We start from the raw sequence: 25929 nt of genomic DNA on the forward strand, positions 1-25929 counted from the left end.
ATTTGATATGTTTTACAAGACATAAGGGCAGGAATTCAGAGGAAAAGGAGCCGTTTTGAGCTCTGCTACTAAAAACTGCTTTTTTTTAACGTCATACGTCAAACGCGTCATATTACGTCACATGGGGGAGTTAACTTTCTCGGACTCGTTCTCTGCCCAATCCGCGGTAGTAGTTTGTAGTTGGTTTGAGCGGTTGTGATTTAGTGAGCTGGTATTTTTTCGGTAATTTTACATTGCATTTCACCATTTGTAATCATGGTGAGCTTTTGTTTGTGCAGGTTGCACAAACTCAAGCCTGTCAGGGCATCGAGTACACAGTTTCCCTCACGGGAAAAGGACCGGAGCTAGCGTTCGTTCCTGGGTGCGTTGTGCATCCACCTCCCTGCAGCACATACTCCGTCTCCACAGCTTTATCAAGAAACCGTATTACATCTCTCTCCCCCCCTTCGCTGCTCTCTCTCTTCCCCCTTCGCTGCTCTCTCTCCCCTCCGGTACACGGCACCGTAAGACGTAGTGTATATTTGCATTAGGTAACGCTGTGGTGGCTGTACTGCTCCAGCCGTCTCCTTTGTGTTTGTTTGTTTCCCCCTGTCTGTGTTGTTAGTGTGGGTGTGGTGGCTGTCACTCCTGGCTCCCGGCTCAACCTCCACTCACCTGCTGCAATCTGTTGTGCACCCTCCCCGACTACACACCTGCTTTCAATCAAGCCATTTACAACGGCATATCAACGGAGGCTCCACAACCTTTCTCCGCCAGATCATCAATTATCAGCCGTATCTCGCGTCTCCTCTCCGGTCAGCACCGTAGTGTGGAGTTGCATTTGGTAACACGAGATACGGCTGATATTTGCGCATTAGTTTCTGTTATGGATCAGTATCAACAGTCCTGCCAGTAACGTCACTATATTATCAATACTACTTTAGTTATAGCCTGATATATGATTGCTAACTTTACAATGTTGTGATGTGACTGACGTTAGCTAACATGCTAACGCCGGTCACTCACCAAGACAGCTGCTCTGTTCTCCACTGGTTCTCCACACACCAAAGCTCCATTTCTCTCCGATGGCCGTTATTTTTTCTAATCCTTGGCTGCTCCTGGTCTCTTGGACGCCTAGCAGGCTCATAATTATAATCATGTGCATTCGAAAATATTTTCAACCTCTTCTGTGTCAAAGCTAGTATTGTGATCCATGTTTATTCATACGTTAAACCGGCCGCTCTCCCCCTTGTTTCCCCCATGTTACGTCACACGCGGGAGGTCACGTGCGGAGGTTTTTTTATGCGGAAGTGAAAATGTCTTACTAAAACGACGCCATATGTCACTGTAGTGTATATTTCTGTATATTTTTGGGAAAATCTAGTGTATTCATCATTTTCCTACATTTATTCACTGGTGTCTCTAACCTGCAAGTTGCTCTTGAAGCTATCCTAAAAAAGTCAGTAAATGTTTTGTTTTTTTAAAGACCACATTTACATAGTTAATAGGTCCTTTTGTTCAGCCTCACAATGCTATTGGGTATTAAATGTGTTTATAGGTCCTGCTCTCATATATATATACTCACACAGCTTCAGAATCTTCAAACGAGCAACATCTCTTTGTTTTATTGGACTGGATTTGTCAGATTCAAGTAAGTAAAATGCCTCAAATATCTTTTTTTCTGATTATTACAATGTCTAGAACATGTACATATTTAGTTATTGTGGAATACATTCATCAAATTTGATTTTGAGTAGCTTATGTCTTTGTTGTAATATTACAACACTGGGTCAGTGTGGTAGTCAAAGTAGCACATGCACCTGTCATGGACCCCACCCTTCTTATATGTTCACATATGGAAAGAAAACACTAATAGAAATATAATGTCTTTGATAATTCACTATAACTAAGTTCTAAATGTGTCCTCAGTTAAGATTTTGAATTAAGACCAGAATTGAATAAATTAATACATTATTTCTGATAAAAGTATGTGAAATTATATCTGTGGCAATATTTTAAACTCTACGTATCTTATCAGTTAATTAGTTACAACAATACATTTAACTCTGATTCTGGCTGTTCTGGTTCAACAGTTCTGGTTCAACAATTCTTTCTGAAATGTGTTGGGACACTTGAATGTATCCCTTTTAGTATGATAATTAGCCTGTTATCATTAGCCAGACAGCATTGTGTGACTTGTTAAACTGATTTACCTGCATGTATGGGTGTAGGTATTCCTTTTATTATGATAAGGCTAAGCCAGTTAGTATTGTGTGACTCAAGTGTTCAATGTAAATAGGATTCAGATATGCAATCATTTTGTATGATAATAGGCTAAGCCAGACAGAATGAACACTTGTCCCACCAACCTATCTATCTATTCCTTCAGGTAATATATTACAATATAATAAGCATATGTATTATTGATACATATTTATTAATAGATTTTTCCATTTGAGAATGCCAGCAGCAAAGAGAGGTCCTCGATTCAGTGTGCAGGATGTGATTGCTGCCATCCAAAACGGAGAAAGTGAGTTTGAGATGGAATCAGAGGACAGTGACACTGATATGAGTGAAGAAGAGGCAGATGAAGATGCCTGTGGCCACATGGACAAGGAAAACCAACAACCCAATGACCCCCCAGTCAGTGATTATGTGGACATCGAGCCCCAACAACATAAACCCACCAAGCCCCTTGACAGGTATCGCCAGTACGTGTACATCTTCTGGCACACCATCATCCTTGCTGTGATCAACGCGCTCCTCTACAAGCGGGACTGCAGCGCTCTAAAGATGGAGCTGGAGATCCTGAACAGGAGACAGCTTCAGGCAGATCTAGCATCCTCTCTCATCCTGGTAAGAATGCATTTCTGCTATTTGCTGTTTGTAATGTAATATTTTTTTATATTTCACGGTAATATTTTTTACTTGTATCCAAATGTATTTTTGACATGTATCTTGATTGATTCTGTTCTAATTAGGTGAACACAACTCCTCTGAAAACACCCAAGAGAGGACGACCATCTTCAGGCAACGGGAGTCCAGCAGCGACGGTGACATCAAGGAGCCCGTTGATTGCTCAGAAGAGACCATCCTCAGGTGATGGGAGTCCACCAAAAGGGGCCCCATCCAAGAGATCACAACCCCCACTGCACGTACGGAAGGACCTAGTGGCACATTTTCCAGTGAAGACCAAGAGAGGACGCTGCAGAGACTGCAGTAAAGGGTACACAAACACCCAATGCACCAAGTGTGACGTCCGTCTGTTCTTTTCGGACGACATAAACTGTTTTTTGGACTACCATATTCATATTTAATAAATGACTATTCATAAAAAATATGACTGATGTGTGATTATTATTCATGCTATATACTGATATAGGGCTAAGTAAGCAATCAGTCCTGCAAATCAACCCTTAGTTGTTCAATCACAGACTCACAGACAATGTGAGTAGAAATACAGGAATTCTGCTCCCACCTAAGCCCAACGTTGCAATTTAAAAAATATGTCCCTAAAAACTTACCAAAACGTAAAACATGTGAAAACTCTTTCATTTCTTCTCCAGAGTCTCCCTACAACAACATCTGAAAGGTCAACAAAATACATTCTAATGTTTTTCTATATTTAGGCTTTACAGGGTTGTATGTATGATTTTTTAACTTTATTCATATCCTGTTGTGTTTTATTTTGCAACTTCATAGCTTTACTACATATTGAGCCATTTTAGTAATTAAGGGACAAATAATATTATTATTTTCACCTAATTGTGCTAGCAAAAGGATTTTAGGAAATCAAAAGCTAAACATCAACATGTTAGCATGTGAGCATGTTAGCATTCCAATATTAGCATTCAGCTAATTCTGCTGGGCTGAGGATAGGGGTTGACTGTTTGTTTGATTTGTCAGGTCAGTTCCCCTACATATCATTCCTCTAGTTGCTATACCTTTGTGCTGTCAACATAACTAACATTTACAGAGGACACACGTGATTGGACATATTGACTTTCTGCCTTTTTTCATCACAACTGCTCAGGTTCAAACACTCTGGGAATTTGAGAATAATCCACTTTCTTGATTTTCTTCACGTTACACATGGTATGGCCTCACAAAGCTGCTATTGTTGACTCTTATGAAGCAAAGGACACCAGGGATTCTGCAAATGTAACCTTTTTGACATTGACTCTGTGTTTACAGCCAATTCAAAATCATTTACAATGTTGTAAATGTCACTAAATAAGGACGAAACAAACACAAACACATTGTTTTTTGACCCTGTATTATGAATGTAGAAACAGGATAGGTGGATTGATGGATAAACCTGCCTTTAACTCTAATGGTTGTTTTTCCCTGACCCATGAGGAAGGAATAAAACGGTCTTTGGAGCCTTTAACTGCCTTTTGATTTATGATGGAAATATCTGACAGATATTTGAGTTGTAGTGTTATTTATTAAATATAATCTTTTGAACTGTTAAGATATTTATGTGATCTAATATTTATATATCTATGTTTTGATACAGACAATTTTTGTGAATGAACAACGTCAGCTGAGGGGGGGGGGGGGCAAGGTTTTATATGGAAAATACACTTTTTGGGTTAGATGCTGGAAGGCATCGTTTTCTATGGAAGCCCATTTCCGCCACTTGAAAAAAATAAAATCCCCATGAAAGGTCATAATTATGAGATAAAAAAGTCGAAATTATGAGATAAAAAGTCGAAATAATGAGATAAAAAGTCATAATTATGAGATAAGAAGTGCGCATGCGCTGCAGTGGCGCTGTCTTCAAAGGTCCCTTCATCACCTTGCTGCTCTCCACCATGCAAACGGCATCTAGTCCTAAATAAGGTGTAACTACTCTGGTCTTGAAAGAACATTACAGTACGCATCGAACCGATGTCCATCCACAATCACGTTTATTCTCTTCTTTGCACATTCATGAAACACAGTGAAAACGTGTTTGCCTAGTAGACGAGCAGTAGAATTACGTTATCACATCGTTGACACTTTTACCGCACACAAACACAATATAAACATCCGGGGCAAGAGGTCACATGACTTCCGGAAAGACAACTCTTAAATAAACAAAGTTCAAGCATACATTAAACACTCTTCAAAAAGGACAAAACAATAATAAGGGACCTTTGAGCGTCAGCTACATAAGGTAACTATTACAGGTGACTTTTGTAAATGTTAGATGTTACATATAGCCTATATTGCAGCTAAACAACAATGCAGTTCATAGCTTTGACATTACCTGTTATGAACAATAATATTGCCTATAGTTTTGTGGTAACGTTCACGGGTTAGATTCTTAGGCTTACAACTCACAACAGCAGTACTACTGTACACTATTGTCATTAGTGGCGTGAACGTTACCACAAAACTATAGGCATATATATTATAGTTCATAACAGGTCATGTCAAAGCTATGAACTGCATTGTTGTAGTTTAGCTGCAATATAGGCTATATGTAACATCTAACATTTACAAAAGTCACCTGTAATAGTTACCTTATTTAGGACTAGATGCCGTTTGCATGGTGGAGAGCAGCAAGGTGATGAAGGGACCTTTGAAGACAGCGCCACTGCAGCGCATGCGCACTTCTTATCTCATAATTATGACTTTTTATCTCATTATTTCAAATTTTTATCTCATAATTATGACTTTTTATCTCATTATTTTGACTTTTTATCTCATAATTATGACTTTTTATCTCATTATTTCATCTCATTATTTCGACTTTTTATCTCATTATTTCGACTTTTTATCTCATAATTATGACTTTTTATCTCATAATTTCGACTTTTTATCTCATAATTTCGACTTTTTATCTCATAATTTCGACTTTTTATTTCATTATTTCGACTTTTTATCTCATAATTTCGACTTTTTTATCTCATAATTATGACTTTCATGGGGATTTTATTTTTTTCAAGTGGCGGAAATGGGCTTCCATAGTTTTCAAATCACTTTATTAGGCACATTATTTTTGATGGATTATTCTGTAGTCGACAACAGTATTTGGCACCTTGTTTTAGGGACTTAGGCGCACCATTTAGCTCATTATTTGTTATTGTCTGATCAGAATAATGATATTTGGATTTTGGATATATTTGTTTTTTCTGGAAAGTCAACCGGAGTGTATTGTTTTGTAAATCATATTTTTTAGAGTGAAACCAAACAAGATCTTTGCGTGCTTTTTGGAAATCTGTGCCAGAAGCCCTCCCCCTAATGTGGCTTGAGAAAGTTTAAAACCCATGATTAGCTACTTCAACTGTAATAATATGAATGACCTTACATATTCACGAAGCACCTAGAGCCATCATGCAAGCTTTACAGCATTATAGAACATGAGTTTTGTGACAATTCCTTGGATGTATTTACATAATTAGCTAAATGAATGCTTGAACAAGTGGAGTCAAGTGATTTGAACACATGGCAGCCATCTTTAACCTTTTATTACTGAAGTAGCTTTCATCAAAACGGGGTATGAATATGTCTGTGTTCCTGTGGTGTGTATGTGCTCGTATGCATCCAGGTGCATTGTGGGAAAGCTGGCTGATAAACATCCTCTCAAGGGAGGCAGGTCGAGGTGGCATTTATCTAAGGGGACTCTTTTGTTCTTGAAATGTCCCCGGTGCTTTCAATAATTCAGCAGCAGCCTTTTCTTCCCCTTATTTCCGCTTGACACCATGCCAACACTGGCCACCTCAGGGTTAAATATGTGCCCCCCCCCCCTCCCCCCTGGCAGACGCAGACAGAGGAGACACACATCAATGAGGTATTATTTATAAGAATGTGTGTACACTGTACTGTTTTCCAGGTTTTGTACTTGATGAATGTGTCAGAGTGCATCCTTGTAAATACTTTTCCATTCTTAGGAGGCATCTTATTGATGAGCTTTTACAGCAAATGTGTTATTGCTTGCCTCAATGTGTCCCAGAACACTGATAAGGCAAGGCAAGTTTATTTATATAGCATCTTTCAACACAAGGCAATTCAAAGTGCTTTACAAAAAATGAAAGACATTAAGAAAATGGCATTTAAAATCAGTCATTAAAAAGAAAAGATTATAAAATAAACATTAAAAGAAAACATACATGGATAAAAGTTACAGTGCAGTCTAAGATATGAATAGTTCAATTAAAAGCAGCGGCAAAAAGAAAAGTCTTTAGTCTGGATTTAAAAGTAGTAAGAGTTGCAGCGGACCTGCAGGTTTCTGGGAGTTTGTTCCAGATATTTGGAGCATAATAACTAAACGCTGCTTCTCGATGTTTAGTTCTGACTCTGGGGACAGAAAGCTGACCCGTCCCTGAAGACCTGAGAGATCTGGATGGTTCATAATTTAGCAGGAGGTCAGAAATGTATTTAGGGCCTAAACCATTCAAAGCTTTATAAACCAGCAGCAGTATTTTGAAATCTATTCTTTGACACACAGGAAGCTAGTGTAAAGACTTCAGAACAGGAGTGATGTGATCCACTTTCTTAGTGTCAGTGAGGACTCGAGCAGCGGTGTTCTGAATCAGCTGCAGCTTTCTAATAGATTTTTTAGTGAGACCTGTCAAGACACTATTGCAGTAGTCCAGTCTACTGAAGATAAAAGCATGGACAAGTTTTTCCAAATCCTGCTGTGACATTAGTCTTTTAATCCTAGATATGTTATTTAGGTGATAGTAAGCTGATTTAGTAACTGTTTTAATGTGACTGTTGAAACTCATGTCAGAGTCCATGACTACACCTAGATTTCTGGCTTTATCTGTTGTTTTGAACATTGTAGACTGAAATAACGTCTGAAACAACGTTTTTTCTGTCCTTAAAGTAGGATTCAAACCAATTTAGAACTGTTTCCGAAAGTCCCAAACATTTTTCTAGTCGGTCTAGTAATATGTTGTAGTCAACAGTGTCAAACGCAGCACTGAGATCTAATAATACTAACACTGAAGTTCTGCCACTGTCTGTGTTTAAGTGGATGTCATTGAAGACCTTTACAAGAGCAGTCTCAGTGCTGTGGTTTGGACGAAAGCCTGACTGGAACACATCAAAACAGTTATTTAAATGCAAGAAGTTACTCAACTGTTGAAAAAAAACTTTTTCAATGATTTTACCTAGAAATGGCAGGTTTGATATGGGCCTGTAATTGTTCATTACTGAAGCGTCTAGATTATTCTTTTTTAAGAGCGGTTTAATGACTGCAGTTTTCAGGGCCTGTGGAAAAATACCTGAGTGAAGAGATTTGTTTACTATATGAAGTAGATCTGAGGCCATGCAAGGAAAAAAATCTTTGAAAAATCCTGTTGGAATAATATCAAGGCAGCATGAGGAGGATTTCAGAAATTGAATAATGTCCTCTAGGCTTTTATCATTAATCAGATGGAATTGTGTCATGATGTCTGAAATGATATTAGGTGGACATAGGGAAAACACATTTGCAGTACCTGATGCAGAGGCACTGACTGCTTGTCTGATTTTCTGAATTTTGTCAGTGAAGAAGGAGGCAAAATCATTGCACACCCTGGTGGATAGAAATTCAGAGGTTACTGACACTGGGGGGTTAGTTAGTCTGTCGATGGTAGCAAACAAGGCATGTGCGTTGTTTTTGTTTTTGGTAATGATATCAGAGAAGAAAGACTGTCGTGCGTTTTTCAATTCCAAATTATAAAGGCCAAGTCTCTCTTTATAGATTTCAAAGTGAACCTGGAGATTTGTTTTTCGCCACCTAAGTTCAGCTTTTCGACACTCTTTTTTCTGCTCTCACGGTCATGGCCTTTCTCCATGGAGATATTTTCTTCCCAGTCACTTCCTTTACCTTAGTTGGAGCAATGGCATCTATAACATTTATAATGTGACAGGCTTTTGTTTTCTTGTAATCATGACTGTGTCTGTTCTTTCACTTAACCAATCACTTATTACTCTTTTCCTTCATAGCCTTACCCAAACACTAACCCTAACCCTGACCTTTTGTTATGATTGGATTAGATTTGTATTGGTTGCATATTTTGGACGGCCGTGACAAACTGTGCTGCGCAGAAAGCACTCTTTTTTTATATTTTCTGGAATCCAAATAATATACAATACTTTCAATAGTTTAGACAGAAATGTACTCTACTGCGCTCTCTGCTACATCATCCAGCACTCATTACATTTCATTTAGCTGAAGCTTTTATCCAAAGCGGCTTACAATAAGTGCATTAAAGATACAAACTCAAGACAACAAGTAAATGCACGTATATTCGCTTCAACTTAGTTAAGCCATTGTAAGAGCTGGTACATTAGTTTAAAATGGGCTAAACTCTTTAAGTGCTATTTTATTGTGTTCAATTCAATGGCAAAGGGACAAGTGAAACAAGTGAGTTTTCAGTTTGCAACGGAATATATTGAATTCAAAAAATGTTTCCATGATAGCAAACAGGTGTGTTTTTGTTGAGGGTTACCTGCGTCCACCTCGCAGTGATGGAGTAGCAAGCTGTATACAAGAGTGTATGGTTTAACAAACATGTCCTGGATATGTGAAGGACCGGACCCCTTCACAGCATTGTAGGCCAGCACAAGTGCCTTGAAGCGGGTTCACTCCCACAACAGAGAGCACACTGCCAGGGATGCTAGCGTGTGTGTCTGGTGCCCCTCTCACACAAACGCGGTTCCCGTTCTAGCTCCGTGCTAGAGCTTTTCTGGTTCGGAACCGTTTTTTCTTTTCAGCCCCCGTTTTGTTCACACCGCCCAGAGCCCGACTGGTGCTGCTGCTGCTGCGTCATGACGTCGCCGTTTACGCTGATTTTCTCCCCAACTGCGTCGGGTCGATGGTCGTGTTGCTTTTAATCATACGAAGCCAGATTAAATTAAATAACTAGTTCTCAACACTTTACTCCAGAGTGCCGTGGTTCATTGTTTATTAATGTGTTTCAGCGGCATTTACCGACAGCTGCAGTGCTGCCCGCTGTTTGGCATCACAACGCTGTTATGAACGTTTCTATGGTATAAAATGGGTGATGTTAGCATAGCAACCGAAGCTGAACTGACTATCTTGACTATTTGTTGATATTGTGGCATAAGCCGGCACATTTTACCGGAGTATTTTTCATTATGATTCTACTTGTGATAGTCGGACATAAGTCATGACAACCTGGGCAGCCCATGTATTGATTCCATCCGATAGCTGATATAATACAAAACAAAACGTCTGCCAGCTCTCCACAATGATCAATGACAGCGAACGGATGGTTAAAGTAAGGTACAAATATCCAGAATCACACTAAGCCTGATTAGTGTTGCCTGACTTTATAAAGTGTTTTTTTTTTACAAGTGTGTGGTTGCGTTCTAGTCACTTTGCTCAGCGCTTTTGCTCGTTACAACTTTCATTTGCAGTAGGCCTACTCACCATAAACTGTTATTGCTCAGGTTGATCAGAACCATTGTAGACAGGTTTTTTATAATTGTATAAAGGCTGGGCCTGGAAACTAGGCCATGCATGGAGTTCACCCAGAGTGACCCAGCTAATTGTCAATCACATGCACTTTTGCAGGTTTCCGTTTCAGATGTCTTTCAAACCATGCTTCAAAACCATCAAATTCAGACTTGTGTCTACTCACCAACAGTCTGACCTGGATAATTTGGTTATCCAAGTACAGAGAAAGGAGCGCTGGTAAACTTCTCTTTGAAGTGTCACTATAGCTGACTGGAAGAGGTTAAAGGTGAAAAGCACATGGATTTTTTTTCAAACAGTTCTTCAGTGACAATTCAATGAATTTTTGTATTTTTTATTCAACATGACTGAATCACTCTCGTTTGGTTTGCAATTACCATTCACATGACAGTTGCTTTATTTAATTACTTCAAGAAAACAATATTTGAAAAGATGACCGGTGCAACCCTAACTGGCCGACTGTATTGTCATTGTCTTCATTGGCACATTCATAATATCTGGTGTTGCAGAGAATCATATGAGGGTCATACACACCATCAATTTTACACATCCAACGCTATTTCCCTGGGGGTAAGATCACATTGTTTCAAAGTCATTTGGGGAGTCACATTGAGCTTAAAACACACACACACACACACACACACACCCCCACACCCCCACACACACACACACACACACACACACACACACACACACACACACACACACACACACACACACACACACACACACACACACACATCATTTGTCCCCTGACCAGATACAGTGAAAGTGGGATTGGCGGAGGGGCCTACCCATCCCCTGTCGAAGGACAAGACAGATCTGCCTCTGACTCTCATTTTCCCCAAGCTGTGTTTGTGTTTGTGTATGTGTGTGTGTGTGACGTGTGTGTGTGTGTGTGTGTGTGTGTGTGTTTGTGTGTGTGTGTGTGTGTGTGTGTGTGGGGGTGTGTGTGTGTGTGTGTGTGTGTGTGTGTGTTTGTTCTTTAAGGTACTCAGGCTGTGTTTCAGAGGATATGGGCTCTCAGAGGGTCAGAGGGGCCTACCTGACGACCGCGTACATCATCAGCCAGGAAGTGGAGGGGTCGTATGTGGCCATCTCAGATGTTGTTCAAAATCAATCTCCGAGTGGGCTGCACCGCAGACCGAAATACAGACTGATTGTTTGCTTTAGTTGTGCAGCTGTGTGTCATTGCTTGTATGGATGTTGATTTGTTTGCCCATGAGATTGATATCTGAAAGCACTTTCCTCCGGCTGTGTGGTGGGGGATGGGTGGGGGGTGGGGGGCAGCTATGTGGGTCAGAGTTTTACATTTCTGGTTCAAAGCTCCATTAAGTTAACACGATTGTTGAAACCGGTGGTTTAGTGAATAATCATGTGAATTCTCAGCAAGCTTTTTTGGTCATTTGAAAGTAGTTTGAGGACAACACTTTTATTTTTTGCATTGAATTTGTTTGTGTTCAGACCCATATCAAATGGTCAACATTCTAATATTATTTTGGTAATCCTGTGGAAGAAAATTCCTAATTATCAGAAACGGAATCATTTTATAGACTGACCACAATATCATTTACATTTAATATATAAAATAAATACATTTTGTAAGTCAAAAACGTCACTTTTCTGACAATGGCAACTCATCACTTCCCACTATTGACCTCATAAAAATGACCTTATTTATTATTTCATAATTGCAAGTTACCGTTTTATGATACAGTTAGTCAAAAGGGTCACCTAACATTTTGGTCACTACTGTATGAGTCATTTTGAGCATGCTTAAAGTATATGGATTTTTCTCATTCTTAATGTTCCATCTTTTGTTTTGTTTCCTGGCAGAATTTGTTTTTTTCGGATCACATGTTAAAGCTCTGGTTACATTTGTCCTTTTGCTCCCTTAGTTTATTGATTTTGATGGTATACATTTACAAAAACATTATAGTACAGATTTGACGAGAAAATAAATAGCCACAAAATAATGGCCTCAGAGGAGATACGTGCCGTCATATAACAACAAAGAACTGCAATGAAACAAAGTCAGAAGGACTTATTTTCCATCAGTTTTGAAGTGTTCTCTGACCCGGTGTCTTTGATGATGGAGACCCTCTTGAGGAGTCCAATCAGTCAATTATCTTCCTCTGATGTGTCCTCATCCCTGAGCCTCTGAACACCCAGCTGTGCAGCCTTATTACGCAGCACCTGGGCCCTGCAGGACCCAAATGAAGTCATTATAGGTGCCTGTTCACAGAGGAGCTCATGGAGATAAATCAACCTCGCACAGAATGTGTGTTTCAGGTGGAGCTGTCTAATTAATTCAGTTAATTGTAGACACGCTTTTACATTTTATGAACATTTAATTAAGGGGAGGTATGTTGTTGTTTTTCTCTGAATTCCAACATTATCCATTCAAAGGTTCAAATGATTGGAATGTTTTAATTTCATATCTAATACACAGCTACAGTCTAGTTGTCTAGTTGTTTTATAAATTACTTGGGACGAAACAAGTGTATCCTGTGTTTCACCAAATGCCTTTTTTTATTTCGTCTTTTATTTATTGCTCATGTTTTCAAGAACAATAAAGTATACTTATTATACATTTACAAAGTCAGAATTGTTAACACTAGAACCGCCAACGGGTAAATTTTACCCGCAGCTGTTTTTTTATTGAATGTCACTTTTTTTCCATAACATATTAAAGTCTCCCAGTCTGTGACTTTTCCTGAAAGTGTGTTATATAGCTCCCTCTGTTGTTAAACATTGTCAATAGGAAGTCAGATTGAAAAACTCGCCAAATAAATTGCCATTTATACCCATATCCGCCAGCGGGTATTATTTACCTCATAGAAAATGCAGCGCCTTTTGTCTACTGCGGTTCCTTATAGATAGAGAGATAGATAGAGAGAGATAGATAGATATATTAATAGATAGATAGATATATTGATAGATAGATAGAGAGAGAGATATATATATATAGTTATAGATAGTGTAACATCTTGGAGAATACAAGATCTTGGATGACTGAGCTCACGTTGAGGACGTAATTCATGTGTGCAGGTTACGTGCCAGTTGAATAAAGATGGACACTCGGAATGAGAGAAGTACTCCGCGTCGTCTGTGTATGTAGACAATTATATGTCCATAGAACAGAACATTACAGATGGATCGATAGATAGTTATAGATAGATAGAGAGAGATTGAGAGATTTGTACCTAAACAAAACACAAGTCTAACACCAAGCGTTTAAATCAGCACTTGTAGCGATATTTTATACTTCATGCTATCTGAACAAACTATATCATATGAAAAGCTGAGAGTCCACAGATTCTATTGGTATAAATGTCATCCCTGTGCGATCAAAACTCACTGTTCTGTATGATAAATAAAATAACATTGTACCTTGCAAATCAATAGCGGGTACATTTTACCCGTTGGCGGTTTTAGGTATACAGCGACCTCTGGCGGTTCTAGTGTTTTAAACAAGATTTTTTTTCTAAAGCAGCAATATCTCTATATTGCAGTGGCGAGCCGTGACTTTTATACCTACGCCCTCTGACCCCCCCCCCCCCCCCCCCCCCCCCCCCCCCTTCGCTCAAAAAAAAAAAAAAGAGAAAGTTATTACGTCACAACGTATACTTCAGCAGAATATCACAACAACGGCCCGGGTGCAAAACGCATCAATGACAGCGGCCCACTACCACACAAAACAACACCTGTAATAACCCAATTTGTGTTCTTTGAAATTCAAAAGGATATTGCATTGTGTTTGTTTCTTTCGTTGCAGTTGTGTATATGTTTTAAATGTAATTTGGCCTGGCTTCCTATTTTGTACGGACATGCTTTTATTTTGAAGGCAAGTTTACGCTGTTGACAGGAAGTTGTTGTTGCTATGGAAACAAGAAAAGCTTCACAGCGGGCTGAACTTGTCATAAAGTCCTCGAAAATAAAACCCACCCATTTAGAGGGAAGACATGATTGGTCAATTGTACTGTCATTTGACATTACTCTCTCGTTCAGTTACTATAGCTGGGCCCTCTGTGAATTTACAGCAGGACCACCAATCAGCTCCTCTCTTCACCTGCAGAGACGGCTAAAGGAGCTTCTTTCATTTAACCCTTCACAAACAGAAACTGAATAGGCAGATTCGAAGGATTTATTTCTTTGGAAATGTTATTTTAAATACAATTAAATCAAGTTATTTTGGCTAAAACTAATGAAAAATCTAACAAAAAATATATAACATAAAGAAATATAAAAAAATAAATAAAAATGTAAAATGTTTTTAAATATTATTTTGTAGAATAGCTTAGACCCTCAGAGAGGGCTTAGAGGGCCCTGACGGCTCGCCACTGCTGATGTCCAGTTTTAGTATGAGTTATATTAGATGATTGGATTGGATAGTGCATTACCAGGTGAAAAAACTGCTCACAATCCACTCAAAGTTCACTGAGGGCAGACGGCGATTTGCTATACGATATTGTGATCGTATTGTCCGTCCTCACGAGGACATGGTGTCCTCTGAGAAAAGGCAGAAAGCGTTTCAGGGTGAGGAACACCGCTAAAAGCTCCAGGTAATTTATGTGCGACCGTTGGAGGTCTCTGCTCCAGAGACCCCTCACCGGTCGACCTTCGTAAATACCTCCCCAGCCCGTCAGACATGCGTCGGTGGTGACCACCTTCCGCGATAGGACAGCACTCATAGGCAGGCCCCGTACTAGAAAAGTTTATATAACTCCGCATTGTGGCCACAATAAACACAAGTTTAGATGAAATTGCGACATTTAGATATACAACAACCGCTCACAAACACTACAAGGGTGGAAATATTAGTTTAAAAACTGCATGGCCTAGCAGGGATGTCAAACTCAAATACACAGTGGGCCAAAATAAAAAATGGGTACTAGTCGAGGGCCAGACTGGTTCAATGTTTATTGCAGAACTTATTGAATTGAACTTATTGCACATATTAAACCTGGAACTAACAAAGCTTAAATGATTGCCTATAAAAACAACATTAAACATTAAATAATCAGCTGCATTCATTTCTTATGGCTCTATCTGCATCTTCTCCTGAGTCATTTCTTGAGTAAATTTTCCCACAGGCCAACAACAGCTTAAAAAAAAACATTTCCCAAAAAAGAGAAAACCAAACATGCCCTGTTGTCGTGAGAGACAAAGTGCAGAAGGAAACATGTAAACTCAGTGTGCTGCTCTGTGATGCTAGATTAAGCCAGATACTTGGCATCTCGTCTTAGGTGCAAGGTCATCAATGTTTGGAGTCAGGCTCTGAGCTGAGGAAACCCTCAGGATTGAGTGACGGTGTGCATGCAATACACCGGAGGGCCAGATGAAATAGTAATTAGAAATTATCCTGTGGGCCGAAATTAAATCCACCAAGGGCCTGATTTGGCCCCCGGGCCTTGAGTTTGACACATGTGGCCTCGAGGAAGTGTGCGAGTCTGGATGATACCAGTCGCAGTTCTCGGAATATAAGATCTTAAATTTGACTTTGCATACAAAGGTTTTTCATCACTATCCTCTCCCACCAGTCTTCACTGTTTCACCCAGGTCCAGATGGTGCTCTGGACAGTGGTGGCACTGAGCACAGCTACATTAAAAGCAGTTATTCTGCTTTCTTCTTCAGTGTTTGGCTGCCATCTTTGTTTTTTCGGTTTATTTTTGTCATATTTCACAAGCGAACGAGATGTGCGGGATGTAGGGTTGGTTGTGTGAGCTTTATAGTACGATCAGATCTCAGCGTGACACTGGAGACACAGGAGTAAATGTAATCAGAGAATGAGATAAAAGCCTGATAATTGCAAAATTGTTTAGATATACCCTGACTAAAAAGTAAGATGTTTTAGGTTTTGTTCTTTTGGCAGTGGTGAGTTATATAGACGTCATTCTGAGTTGGAACCAAAAATGAAAGTACAGCTTGACCTTAATGGTTCTCATTCATAACACTCCGTTCGATGTCTCACTATAGGATGCGCCTCATCGCGGAGCAAACAGAAGCATCAATCTCTCTGGAAGATAAAAATGTATTAACACACCAGTTAATATTCTTTGAGAATAAAATTCTACACCGTCGCTTTTTCTCCGGATTAACGACAGGTGGGGAAATAATTTTTTCTCAGCAACGTACCTGATACGAGCGGGTCTTCTCCACGCTGTCACCACGGCGAACAAGATGGACGCTTCTCTCCCTCACACCAGAGGAGTCAGGGACTCGGAGGCTCGGCTGCGGGTTGAAGATAAATAAAAAATGAACTGAATCCTATCGGCTTCGCTCAGAGAACTTTTTCCTTTTAACTGTACCAAAGGTCCGTACTGAACTTGGGAAAAGAGCGTTCAGTTACACTGCCCCTCAAGCTTGGAACCTGCTTCAAACTGAGCTGAAACTCAGAGAGCTGGTCTCATTAGAAACACTCAAAGCAACTTTAACTGACCTCGAAGCAGGCCGCTGTGTCTGTAAATGCTTTGGCTAAACTTGGTGTATGACTGTGTTGTGATTGTGTGTTTTTTAATTGTTTGTAACTGTAAAACTGTCTGAAACTGTGCTGTTACCATTCTTGGGCCAGGACTCTCTTGAAAAAGAGATTTTTAATCTCAATGAGACCTATCCTGGTTAAATAAAGGTAAAATAAAATAAATAAGATATCAGGCACAGACTCACACCAGGTCTGCTCGTCCTGCCTCGGGCTGGAACACGCCCAGGAGGCTATCGACAACCCCGGCTCGTGCGGGCATTGTGCCCGTTTCACCATCAAGAGCCTCCGCCGACGGCTAGCACGCCAAGCTAGCTTGTCGGGACAGGACCCCCTCATGTCTGCTGTTTCGCCGACTGGCAATCAAGACATGGGGGCGTCCGCCGCAGAAATTGAGCCCTGCGCTGTCTCAGGCTGGGGCTCAGTAACAGCGGCAGTCGCTGAACCGGAGCCCCGCGCCGTGTCAGGCTGGGGCCCGGTGGCGGCAACAGCCGCGAGAGCGGAGCCCCGGGCTGTGTCATGCTGGGGCTCCCAACTGGACCTCACCGTGGTCTCGCCCGCGGAGGATGTCCTGGAGTTGGACTACATGGAGGACGAAGAGGATGCCTCTGAGTTCCTCCTTTCTGACTCGGATGAGCAAGAAGATATCTTCGTGTCATCAGCGATGACTGCAAAGCCGGGAGCGATGGCTGCTCTCCCGGGCGATAGCGCACCAGCTTCGCCCTGTCTGAGCATGGACCTACAGGCCGCGTGTCAACGCGCCGCGTCCATGCTGGACATCCCATGGCCTGAAATGGCCAAGGAGACCTCCAGGTCTCGCTACGAGGGGAAGACTTTGCCCCAAGCAGCGAGGACAAAGAGGCAGCTCCTTCCAGTCTTCCCGGAGATGTTGGACAAGATGTCGGTCTCGTGGAGAGACCGCCCCTTCAGTAATAAGGCCCCAATCCAGGGTGCCTCCTCCCTGGATTGTGACGGTATGGAGAGGCCCGGCCTGTTCCGCATACCGCCCATGGAACCGCTGGTGGCAGCCCACCTCCAACCGAGGCTGGCTCCGACACCAAGCAGGAACCCCACGCTACCGGTGAAGGCAGACCGATTCCAGTCAGCGATGACGGAACGGGCCTATAAAGCCGCAGCGTTGTCCGCCAGGGCACTCAACATATCCTCACTGCCGACCACCTACCAGGCGGAGCTCTGCGAGGACCTGTCGAGCAAACCTGGGCCGGCCGTGTGGGACGAGATCGCAGCGATCACGGACATTTGCCTCTGTGTGCAGCGCTGTGCAGTCCAGGCCACGGGAAAAGTCATGGGCATAATGGTGGTACAGGAGAGAGCCATGTGGCTCAACCTGACCAACCTCCCAGACCAGGAAAAGGAGGATGTTCTCGACATGCCTATCATTCACGAGGGTATTTTCGGCTCCACTTTAGTCTCGATGCAGCGGAGGTGTGAGTCGAAAAAGAAGGAAGACAAGGCCCTCCACCTCTGTCTCCCCCGAAGGGTCCTGCCGCTACCTGTGACTGTCTCGCGGCAGTCCTTCGCCCAAGTTGCCTCACGTCCTGCCCGGTTCAAGGTACCGAGGCAGCAGAGGCCACAGCCCACCCCGAGTCCCCAGCCCAGGCAGGAGACGAGGACGAGCTGGTCGAGAAAATCTCCGGCTCCGGCAGCAGCCGTTCAGGCACGGCCGACTCAGATTTCGTCACCAGTCGAGGAAGAAGAAGCGGGCGGCCTGACAGCCTCCTCTCCTCTCCTCGGTGGCAGAGCTGGAAGTTCCCTGTTCCCCAGCTCCAGATGTGTTTTCGGGGTGCCACCAGGCCCCCATCTTCCTGCCGCCTCGAGTGATGCCGCAACGCCATCCTCAAGTTTGCGCCAGAAGGGAAACAGACTTAATACCAGAGACAGCGAGTTTTGCTATCTGCCTAAGTCACAAAAACACATGTCAGGGGGAGGGAACGGAATTCGGCCAATTCTAGATTTGAGAGCTCTGAACAACTATCTCAAAAGATACAAATTCAGAATGCTCACTCACACATCTCTGCTACGTCTCGTGCGACAAAACGACTGGTTCACATCAGTCGATCTGAAAGATGCGTATTTCCACATCCCAGTATATTATCCACACAGAAAATATCTGAGGTTCGCATTTCAGGGTGTCTGTTACGAGTACAGAGTACTTCCCTTCGGTCTGTCTCTCAGTCCAAGAGTGTTTGTGCGATGTACGGAAGCCGCGATAGCCCCGTTAAGACAACAGGGTATTCGCCTGGCAACCTACCTGGACAACTGGCTGCTTCTCGCACAGTTGGAACAGGAGGCTATTACGCAGACAAATATCCTTGTAAAATACCTGCTCGACCTGGGTTTCATAATAAATACAGAAAAGAGCATTTTGTCCCCAGCCCAGACTGTACTCTTCCTGGGTCTACACCTGAACTCGGTGCCCTTTACAGCCCGCCTGTCAGCGGAAAGAGTGAAAGCTTTCAGAGCTTGTCTCGCTAATTTCCGGCTGCGCAAATATGTTCTCTTCAGATCATGTCTGCGGTTACTGGGGCTCATGGCGTGAGCCATCCTGGTGGTACGACTGCGACGCTTACACATGAGGGAGTTTCAGCGCTGGGTAGCCGCCCTCAGACTGGACCCCGTGCGTCATGGCGCACGGAGAGTGATGGTCACTGTGAAATGCGTAATGGCACTGCGCCACTGGCTGCACCCGACTTTTCTAGTACGGGGCCTGCCTATGAGTGCTGTCCTATCGCGGAAGGTGGTCACCACCGACGCATGTCTGACGGGCTGGGGAGGTATTTACGAAGGTCGACCGTTGAGGGGTCTCTGGAGCAGAGACCTCCAACGGTCGCACATAAATTACCTGGAGCTTTTAGCGGTGTTCCTCACCCTGAAACGCTTTCTGCCTTTTCTCAGAGGACACCATGTCCTCGTGAGGACGGACAATACGATCACAATATCGTATATAAACTGTCAAGGGGGTTTGCGTTCTCTCCAGTTACACATGCTGGCACGCAAACTGATCTTGTGGAGCTGCGGTCGTCTCCTCTCTCTGAGAGCGACGCACGTACCGGGTGTGATGAACCTCGGGGCAGACCTGCTGTCCAGAGGCATACCACTATATGCAGACTGGACTCTACATCCAATGGTTGTGAGTCAGCTGTGGGTGCGTTACGGCAGAGCCGCGGTAGATCTGTTCGCATCAAAAGAAAATGCTCATTGTCAGCTGTTCTTTTCAATGCGCGATCTAAACACACCGTTAGGCGTGGACGCGCTCGCGTACATTTGGCCTCCGATCCTCCTGTACGCGTTCCCACCCCTGGCTCTTATACCCCCAACTCTGGCCAGAGTGAGGGAACGGCGCCACACACTGATCCTGATAGCTCCGCACTGGCCTGCAATGTACTGGCTGGCGGATATTTATCAGTTGCTGTGCGGACAGCCGTGGCAGCTCCCCCTACGCAGAGACATACTGTCTCAGGCGGGGGGGACGATCTTTCACCCACACCCGGAGCGCCTGGCCCTATGGGCCTGGCCCGTGAGTGGTACAATCTGAATACAGTGGGGCTCCCTCAGAAGGTGATAAACACTATTCAGAGTGCAAGAGCTTCCTCCACCAGGTCTCTTTATGACTGTAAGTGGAGGGTGTTTGAGGAATGGTGCCTTCAAAAAGGGCACACCTCTTTTCAATGTCCTGTTGGGGTGATTTTATCATTTCTACAGGACCTAATTGATAAACACAGAGCTTTTTCTACGATCAAAGTATACCTGGCTGCTATTGCTGCATGCCATGTGGGCTTTGAGGGTAAGACGGCTAGCCAACATCCTTTGGTCTGCCGTTTTATGAAGGGAGCTCGCAGGCTCCTCCCTGTTTCCAGGTCACTGGTGCCCTTATGGGACTTGACAGTGGTTTTAGATGGGCTCACTTGAACCCCATTTGAACCCCTGGAAGGAGCTGACATGAAGCACCTGTCGCTGAAGACAGTGCTGTTACTGGCCCTGGCATCTGCCAAGTGAGTCAGTAATATTCATGCGCTCTCTGTACATCCTTCGTGCACTCAGTTTGCCCCGGGGCAAACGAGAGTGTTGCTGAAGCCCAACCCTGCCTTTATACCTAAGGTGGTTGGCTCATGTACCCCAATTGACATTGAGGCATTTCCTCCGCCGCTGTGTTCCTCTGGGGAACAGCGGACGAATTTGCTGTGTCCAGTGCGTGCTTTACGCACTTATATGGACAGGTCAAAAGAGTTTTGTTGTATTGACCAACTCTTCATATCCTGGGCTAACCCTCAGAAGGGCAAGCCCGTTACCAAGCAACGGCTCTCCCACTGGATTGTGGAAGCGATTGCTTTGGCCTATACGAGTCCAGGGTTTGCAGGCACCTACGGGTCTGCGTGCTCATTCGACTTGTGGTCTGGCTACATCCTGGGCTTTGTTCAAGGGTGTCTCCATCCAAGACATTTGTGCAGCGGCGAGCTGGTCCTCGCCGCTCACTTTTATCCGCTTTTACAGGCTAGACGTCACTGCTCCTAGTGTGGCCCGAGCAGTGCTGGGCCCCGTGTTGAGTCAGAGCTCTACCTGTTAAGTTCTGGTTGGTTTGGTGATTTTCGAGATAATCTTGTCTGGCAATACGGGAGCTTCAATATCCCATAGTGAGACATCGAACGGAGTGTTATAAATGAGAACTATAGGTTACTTACGTAACCCCAGTTCTCAGAGTAACATGTAGTGAGATGTCTCACCAGACGGCCCTCCTTGCTAAGGTGAAGCGAGAAGAGGTGCTTATTTTGAATGACGCTGCAACGTGGCGCAAGCTACTTATAGGGTGGGTGGATTCCCTGACGCTGACGTCAAGATCACCAGCCAATCAGGATTGGCGTAATGAGATTGATGCTTCTGTTTGCTCCGCGATGAGGCGCATCCCATAGTGAGACATCTCACTACATGTTACTCTGAGAACTGGGGTTACACAAGTAACCTATAGTTTCAGCTTCATATAACATTTGAAATCAAAATAATCAACTACTGTCAGCCATTTCCAAGGAAGAGTATTCTTACTTACTCTAAGACCATGTAGATACCATACATTTGGTCGGGATGTACAGAATACAAACCGGTTTTATTGTTTTTCCACAAAAATGTAGGATTTATAGATCCAAAAGATAAAAGAAAAATACAAAGATTGAATTATAAATTGAGTTAAATTTATACATTTCATAGAGGCAGGATTTGTAGGTGAAGTTTGTCAAGACCACTTAAACAGCAGATCTGTAAAGCATTAGCTAATGATGTTTCATCTTTCCTGAGTTTAGTCAAAATGTAACACTACCATTGATCCACCTAAATGATAAACAGTTTATATCCCGGATATAGTTGTCCTATCATTATCACTAATATTTAATCTGATTTATTTTTTATATTTGATTCTTTATTCATTTTAATTTAAAGGAATACTTCTTGAAAATAAAAGATGTGTGATATTTCCACATTACAAGCAATCAAGTTGAATTGTTACTTTAACTGTAGATGTTCTTCCTGATAACAGTTTGAATCAGAGCACAATCTCTCTCAAAATAGAAACATAATAATTCACAGCTCCTGCAACTGGGAGGTAATCAGCAGAGCACTTTGTTCCCTATTGAATTTTCCATGTGCCATGTAGAGCAAGCACAAAGCCAATTTTTCACCCAAAAGTCATAAAGCCCTGCAGATTGTGAGCCACTGTACTGTTGTCTGCGGGACGAATTAGCGCTTTGACTGCTGTCAGCGCTATTCATCCCGATGGCTCATCTGTCACTGGGAGCTAACGCTAACAGCAGGCAGGTCACCGTGCAGATCGTCCTCTAAAGAACAGAGGCTGCACTTGGTCATTAAAGTGATAGATTTGCTCTCTCCACCTCTTTCTGCTTTTTTTCGCTTTTTTCGCACCCTCATCTGTCAATCTGTTGAGCTCTGTCTGACACAATCCTTCTCCTTTTCCATTCCTCTTTTGCTAACTGTCTCCCTCAGCCAGCCCACCCCTCTTTTGATTGTGCTTTCATGTCATTCTCCCTTTCACTGCACCACTTTGCTCCCTTGTTTATGAGCTTGAGTAGCACACAGCCAATGTCATCCTGTCCTAATTATCTATCAGCCGGATAAAGGCATTTATCATATGTTTAATTAAAGCAAACAACAGGAACGGGGCTTGCCTGGGTCCCCTTGGGAGCCAAAGGTGACATCATTAGCCCGCGTTCAGGGGCCCGAGCCTGGGCAAGGAGGTAGAGGAGGTGGAGGAGGAGCGGGGGGGTATCTTTGAGTGGACAGAGTCATTAAACGGGCCTTCATTCATTATGAATGAGCTGTAAGGCCGTCTGTTCCAGAAGGTAATCCCAGCCCCTCTTTGAAGTGAAAGAAAGGAGAGAGTGAATCCGAGAGCCTGAGCGACAACTCAATAAAGAGGAAATACAAATGGAGGGAAAGGGATGACGGAAGGAAATAAAGCATGTGCTTGAGAGAGAAACAATTTCTACTTCTGCACCTCTTATGTTTACCGTGGGAGTCTCCTTTGTTCAGCTGCTCCTCTTGTCCCTTGTCTTCTGCACCTTCTTCCTTTTTATTGTGCTTCTGTTAGCCAAGCTAGCAGTGGGACTCTATCGATTGGGTGGTGTGGTGGTTCAAAATAAAAGTGAATATTCATAGCACCCAAACTATGAATTCCAATGACTTTCTGTACTGGCAAAAACGTTACATAAACACCACAACAACGCCCAAGTTATTCAGTGAACAAGATTCCGAGTTCACAGCCATGCTAGAGTAGGGTGACCAGACGTCCCCGTTTTCCGGGGACAGTCCCCGTTTGTATTGGCCTGTCCCCGGTTGAAACTGTCTCCGGAAATGTCCCCGTTTTTTAATATACGTTAAAAACACATAGCAAGGTGAAATAAAACGTTTCATGTCAGAAAAACCTGGGTAAACAGACAGTGGTCGAGCCAGCCCCCACTTCAGAAAACACAGTCAAGCCAGCCCGCACATTGTAGTATTCCAGTGCACGAATAAAATAGATAGAGGCCTATAAAAACTGCCTTCAAAGTAAAAGCGTTTACTCGGTCAATAACTAATATAGCTAAAAAACACACCAAACATATTCATATATACTGGAGCTTAAATTAAGAAATATGTACTATATAATGTGATCAATAATAATTTAAAACAAACTACGAATAACTACCCCATTATAACTGAGTGAATGTAAAATGTAAGTATACAGTTATGAAGACATATCTGACATTTCCACTGGGTGACTCATTTCAATTGATGTTGACACCATCTCACAACACTCCTAAAATAACATTACTTTCTGAAGCACAATTTAAAATGTATGCTGTTTAAAATCTCAAATTAGATCTATTGTCCATCTATATTTTGATTATTATTTATTTAGTGGAAACCGTCCATAATCAAAGAGTCATTCGAAGTCAATCAAATACTTATTTCACTTCAGGGTGATAGCAGGAGACCCCATCTAGTCAATCAGAGAGAATCTGGACAATCTGATGTACAGTTTCAAAATAAAAGACCTTTGAAGTCTCATATCTGAGCTATCTTCCTTCTGTTTGTATCCAACAGTTCAAATGTTCGAATTACATTAAACCAGAATTGTCCCCCTTTTTTCTTTAACAGTGAAGAAAATTGGATATGTTAATGATATATTGACTGCAAAACTCAAAATGTCCCCGCTTTTTATTTTGAAAATCTGGTCACCTTATGCTAGAGGCTCTCTGCAGCTTCACCTGAGCTCAACGCTAACGCTTGCATGCAACTGAGATGTTACACAGGTGTAATGGTGTATACCAGGTGCCAACAAGCCACATGTGGGACAAATAGGACGTTTTTGCGGGACAATGCAGGACATGTTACTGCGTTGCTAAGAGCTAGATTAGATGTATATATAATATCTATCTAACCCTTAAGAAGAACGTTCCTATTAAACTATTAGATTGTAAATATTAATAACAACACTTTACTTCGGTTTAATGTTTGCACAAACTAAGCAAGTAAAGGAATTAATCATATTTGTTTTGAATGGAATTAACATAACAAATGATGATGACCAGAAAAAAATGACCGGAGCTAGTTTACTGCCACAGCCTGCTGACCTGTGTGCTAAACGTTAATTAAATCAGCTGCTGTTACCTCATCTCTTTTGGTTTCAGGAGGAATACATCCTTAGATCGATAACTTCTTTATGAGCCAGCCGTTTCTTGAGAGTTTCGGGGAAGCGTCGCTTCAAAACATATTCACCTCAATGCGCAATTAAAAAATAAATCTGCTCTGACAATAACTCTCTGGGAATCTTCCTCCACCCACTACATCCATAAATTAATACATTCCTCTGTTGATTGATGGACATCTGACACAGCTAATGGTGATGATAGTCCTCTCATTTTCTACACACCAAAAGCCTTGTTTAAGACGGCCGACTGTCAATCAAATACGGGATATCGGCTAAATGTGTGGGACAAATGATAAAAATGCTGTGCAGTCCCGCAAACAGCGGGACACCAGAGGCCTGTACTACGAAGCCGGATTTTCGCTTAGCGAGCTAACTTCAGGGAAAACTCAGGGCTTCCGGTCTTATGACGCTGGTTCACTTCTTAGCGGGCTAGATCTCCATTGTAACTTATGCTGAGCGGCTAGCCTGGGGGGTATACTACGAAGCAGGATTTTCATTTAGCAAGATAACTTCTGGGATTTCCGGTACTACGAAGCTGGTTCACTTTTTAGCGGGCTAGATCTCCATGGTGACTAATCCTGGAACCTAGTCTGTGCTCCGAAGCAGGATAGGTTCCAGGATAAGGGATCAAATGTGCGGAGTTCTTCTTCTTCTTTGCTTTAATGGCGAATCGCTTCCACTTGGAGCATATATCGCCACCTACTGTTGATTTATTTAATGTATAAACTGCCCATATTGTTCATTTAGAACAGTGTTCAAGTAAGCCTGCACATTGATTTTATTTTTCATTGAATGTAACCGTTTCAATAAGGATAAATCTATTACAGGTTGAG

General features: G+C 42.5%; 1 protein-coding gene and 1 long non-coding RNA gene across 3 annotated transcripts in view; both read left to right on the plus strand.

Annotated features, from left to right (window-relative positions):
- The window catches only part of LOC307029174, a 690427-nt gene that overhangs the window by 564856 nt on the left and 99642 nt on the right, over nucleotides 1-25929 (plus strand). The gene's annotated exons all lie outside the window — the stretch shown is intronic.
- Nucleotides 1368-3568, plus strand: LOC307027916 (uncharacterized protein; the record flags this gene model as incomplete). Its single annotated transcript, XM_079662612.1, has 5 exons — nucleotides 1368-1438; nucleotides 1569-1630; nucleotides 2447-2835; nucleotides 2961-3198; nucleotides 3546-3568. The coding sequence occupies exons 3-5, from the start codon at nucleotides 2521-2523 to the stop codon at nucleotides 3566-3568; spliced, it is 576 nt and encodes a 191-aa protein (XP_079518738.1). The 5' UTR covers nucleotides 1368-1438; nucleotides 1569-1630; nucleotides 2447-2520.

Source organism: Notothenia rossii (genome assembly GCF_949606895.1).
Source record: "Notothenia rossii genome assembly, chromosome: 2".
Lineage (NCBI taxonomy): Eukaryota > Metazoa > Chordata > Actinopteri > Perciformes > Nototheniidae > Notothenia > Notothenia rossii.